The 5276-nt window shown below is 29.8% G+C and overlaps 1 protein-coding gene across 1 annotated transcript in view; it reads left to right on the top strand.

The window, feature by feature from the left end:
- The window catches only part of LOC105617343, a 63582-nt gene that overhangs the window by 55461 nt on the left and 2845 nt on the right, over positions 1-5276 (top strand). The window contains exon 15 of the mRNA XM_012198905.1: positions 4225-4290. Within this exon, the coding sequence (XP_012054295.1) occupies positions 4225-4290 (66 nt within the window). The remainder of the gene's footprint in view (positions 1-4224; positions 4291-5276) is intronic.

The raw sequence follows: 5276 nt of genomic DNA, 5'->3' as shown, positions 1-5276 counted from the left end.
TTCTATAGCAATATCGTCTCTCTCTCTCTCTCTCTCTCTCTCTCTCTCTCTCTCTCTCAATCGTTTCACAAGTAGAATAACTTCTATAAGAAAAGTTATATTGCGCACACACTAGCATTCGAGTACTCTGCGATCCTTTCGAATCCATCCTCTTACGCTTTATGAAGAATTTGTACAAGGCCGATAACGCGTTATGCAACTAGAGATATTCGAGGAGGCTAAGAGATGGATGACGTGAAATGTCAAAGATAACTGTCGAGTGAAAATTCAATGAATGTATAAACGAAAATTTTATATCAAATTGCATCTGTTCTGTAGATACAAAGTGAAAAAATGAGTATAAAGGGCTTGATTTGGGGAAAGGACTAAATTTGTTGTATAGAAATGATTATTTTTATAATTGATTAAGTAAAACATGTAGAATGCAAATTTATAGTTACTAAATGATAATATAATGATTGAAAAAGAGTAATTGAAATATTTTATTTTAAAGAAATCCAATAGGGTATTGTCTTTGGAACTGTATTCTCGTATATATAATGACAAAATGCGATAGCGAAGATAGCAAAGTATTCTGTTTCAGCAATTCTCAGATGTAGGATCGTGTTTCACAGATCTTACGTTGCATCTCTTGTAAAATTGTCATTGAAACATATAGGAAAATAAAATAGACAATCTAGAAACGACAACAAGATATTCATATTAACATATGAATTTAATATATGAAACAAAATAATGAATTCCTTATATAATGCATTGCTTCCTTAAAATACAATGAAAAATACAAGTTTTAATATACATAATTTTTATATTAATTACCAATTCTTTTGATTTTAATAAATATTTATTTTAAAATGAAATACATTTTGTACAACTAGATTACAATTTGCAATGTTATCCATCTAATTAGATATCAAATCATAATAGAGAAATTATCTAATCAATAATGAGTTATTAGGAATTAGCGACAATCATTACCGCAGTGGTCATTTAAATGTTACAGTGGAATATTACTTGGGAATGGTCACAGGGAACGATCGTTGTATGTGTGTTCCCATTGAATATAATACATAATTGCTCTCATACATAATGGTGATAGTACAAGTTCGTATCATCATGTGCGGTACGAAATGTCTTTATATCTTCATAAAAGAGCATGCCGCTTTTATTATTGTGACATGGTAAAAATCTTCATAATCATGAACTTCAGCTATATTCACGCGCTATTCCCAAGGTGATGATGTCAACTTCTATAAAATTATGCTATCCCATATATGATAAAAATGTTTATTGCTCATATTTTCAATGCGGATGCGCTGTGTAGAATAGAATTCTATTCTAGTGCACAAGAGAATCTGTTTTTGTAACAAAAATTTGAACCTGTGAATTGTTCAATATAAAAAATTAAGGCTTTTGTTTCCTCACCACTACTATTTCAAATTGTAACATCAGAAGAAACAAAACACATAAGAAAAATTTTTGCAAATTTTTTTATTTGAATAGAAATATTTTTCAATAGAATAATTTGCAATCAATAGAATAAACTTATAAAATATATTGAAAATTATATGTTCTTATTTCAGAGAGAAATTAAATCATATTTATTTCTATATATTATAAATTAATATTAATTTGACAGTTTATTATAACTAAGTAGAGTTTATTTTATTTTTTATTATATATATATAATTCATTTTCAGATACATTTTTGTTATTTATTAATTAATAAAACAAAGGAGCAGCTTTTGGTACATTTTACAAATCGATCATATGTTATTTTATTGAAACATATTTCCATATTATACTGTCAATAATATTTTGCAAGAATTTTTATTGTATTTTTTCACATCCGACATTACAATCTGAGATGACAATGATGAGTAAACAAGAGATTTAAACAGAGAGAATAAAAAAATTTATTGAACGATATTCTTAGTTGTAATATTATAAAAATATATATCTCAAAATTTTTAAATAAATGGCATATACACAGAAAGAATAATTTGGCTATTTAAAAATCTAATTAGATACAGATTCGAAAATACTATTTTAACCTATCAAAATAATTACGTAAGAATCTGAAGCCTGAAAAACATTATTATGAAAAGTTTTAACATTCCAGTTTGAGTATCTTACATAATTATTCTGATAATCCAATAGAATTACTTTCATATCTGTATGCTAAATTTTTAGATACTTCAGCAAAATCTGTGTATTTGACTTTTTAAGAGCTTTCACATAAACTTCCTTTTTCAAGAATTTTTCTCGAAAACAAACATATCAGTCTTTAAAAAAAAAAATACTGGATATAAACGACACACCTTTAGAGTATCTTTAGAGTAACCATTACCTGCTAGAGTCTCTCTCATTCACAATCATGTTATTTGATTTTCCCTCTCTGCCTCCCTCTCTGCCTCCAATGGTATCCGTTTCTCAAGAATTACTTCCAGCAACCGATCGAATAGATATATGCGTAAGTAAAATGTCAAACTATTTGATCCAAGGCCGTCGGAGAGAATGCGAGGTGCGATTGCCTGTTACACCACTTTATGGTTGCTGGTGTCTAGCAAGTGTACATATATAAACCTACCCGAACTGCATTCCTATCCGATCGCGTCATACAATCTCGCACGAAATAATCCACTGGTGCCGAAAATCAAAGAAGTATTCTCGATATGTTTATTTCGTTCCCATTTGTCATCAATTTGAATATGTTATCTCACTTTCACTATTGTCCATCTTCGTATGACATCTTTTGACAGTTTACACGATATGTAGTGAAAGGAGTATATTGTTGCAACTACAACCGCAATAAAACCTCTATTACATTACATCAGACACGAGATTACAAGATGAGTACTGACGAACGAGCATCTTCGAAATGTCGCTTCACTCGCATTCACAAGCGCGTCGTACATTCTATATGAAAAGAACGATTTTGCTAATATAGCTAAAAATTTAGATATACAGATTTAAAAATAATTTTGTTTTTATTATTCTATTAAATTTAGTAAGTTTTCCATTTTGATAAGAAATCAAATTGATGAGAAATCGCTCAAATTGATTACTAAAATAATAAAAACTTTTTACAGCATTCTTTATCATGCTTGAACCTTCTATAATTACTTGTATATTACTTTGATAGTTTAATAAAATTATTTTATAGATCTATATCTATTCAAATTTTTAAATAGTTCAATTTTTTTTTTACACAAAAAGAGTCACAATATTTAAAAATTGAATTAGTTCTAAAAATAATTTTTTTATCATCAAAATAAATAAATGTAGACACTCAAGTTGATTACTCGAATATGAAAATTGTACATTGAAAGAAAAGATTAGCTGCTGCAATAAATTAGATGATATATGGTATAGCATTTTTTTTTAATTGGCTGCAGCGGCTAATTTTTGGTTTGCAGTAGCCAATGTTTGATTGCGTTAGCCTATTTGCAATGTCAGTATAGGATTTCGATAAGCAACAAAAATTTGGCTACAAATTAAAAATATATCATATTTTACCATCTAATTTGCTGCAGCAACCAATCTTTTTTGTTCAGTGTAGCATTGTTTTATTATGCTTATGTTTCCTACATAATTAATTTGATAATTCAATAAAATTATTTTTAGATTTGTATTGATCTAAATTTTTAGATGTTCAGCAAAATCGTTTTTTCCGTGTATCAATCTGAAAACTTTTCATTAAAATACTTAGTGATACAATTAATCATCTCTAAAATGTTCAATTATGTTTGAAAGATAATCTTCCAAGACAAGAGAGCAAAATTTTCTTCCTGTAAATAAATCAGTGGTGCGTCAAACCTACAAACTAGTTATCGCATGCTTCATTAAAAGCCTCATTAACAGCGGCAAAATGTATAATACGACCATTATCGCATGGATACGCATAGAATTACACTATATATACGTGAGAAAAGCCGAGAGAAGAAATACGATAAAATTTTTTCGTTACAGTCGCATTCCTTGACGACAAGCCAAGAATGTTACATCGCCATGTCTTGAAACTCTTGAAACGTCTGTCGCGAGTTCCATCCATTTGACAGAAAGTCTTGTGACGTGCACGCGACATGCCGGAGAATTTCTGTTTACGGCATAGTCGTTAGTTAATGATGAAATGAACGAGGCGGAAAGAAAGCGTTGAACAACTTGAATAGTTTAAATATACTATTAAATGCCTGCATTTCACAATGTTTTTCCTTGTTGCAGGGTGTTGACACAGTCGAGCGACTTAACGAGTCGGGAGAACTACGTCGCATACTGGAGCCTTACCAGGTAAGCTGATTTTGTCAGGTATAATAGAAAATCCTAGTGTACATATTCGCAATATCCTCTTCGCCTCGAGATGCACTTCAACTTGGATATGCCATTCGCTGAAGCGTGGAATTAATAATTTATCAAAAATCATTTCTGCGCGCATTTTAAAGAACTACATATACGTAGTATAAAAATTTACACAAAATCATACAAATATTTAAGACTAGCTAAATCGTTTAAAGCATTGATTTCTATAATATATTGTATCATATATACGATTCTAAGATACGAAATAAGATATTATATCGTTAATGATTTATCGTGGAGTTTATCGATTAACATTTCTTTGCACCGTAAGAAATTTATGTTAAGTGCATTCTTTGTTGTAGCAATTCAAACATGAATATGTAATAAATATAATCAGACACTAATTTTAACATCCAGAAATTATTAGTTAATAGATTCGCATAAAGTTTCATAAGCTGGCGTATTCAGGTAAAGCCATTTAAAGCGGAGAAACGGCTATACATAACTTCCGCCTGCATTTTAAATTTAGATTACTTTCATTGAATTTTTAGCTCCTGACGTCAAATGTAGTAACATCGAAATATAATTATATACCTTCGTAACAATCCGATGGAGATTCGAATTAATTGCATCAGCGTTATATTGGAAAAAAATAGCAGTTCGTAATTTTATAAAAGGAAACTTATGTAACAAGATGTATTTTTAGATAGTTGATTCAAAGCTTCCAAGCAATAAAAATATCCAGTATTCAGAGGGAAAAAGACTCGATATTGTCTCTATCTAGGATTTACACACTATCCATTATCGAGATTTGAACAATTCATATGATCGCGTTATACGCCCGCGACGCATTTATTTCCACACAGAATCTAAAATAGACAGAACAGTTAAGTGTGATGAAATGTATATACAAACAACACAAGTAGTTGCAAACGCAAGGTTGTATGATCCTTTCACTTTTATCTCTCTCTCTCTCT

The sequence above is a fragment of the Atta cephalotes genome (genome assembly GCF_000143395.1).
Source record: "Atta cephalotes unplaced genomic scaffold scaffold00012, whole genome shotgun sequence".
NCBI lineage: Eukaryota > Metazoa > Arthropoda > Insecta > Hymenoptera > Formicidae > Atta > Atta cephalotes.
This window is presented reverse-complemented; position numbering and strand designations above follow the sequence as displayed.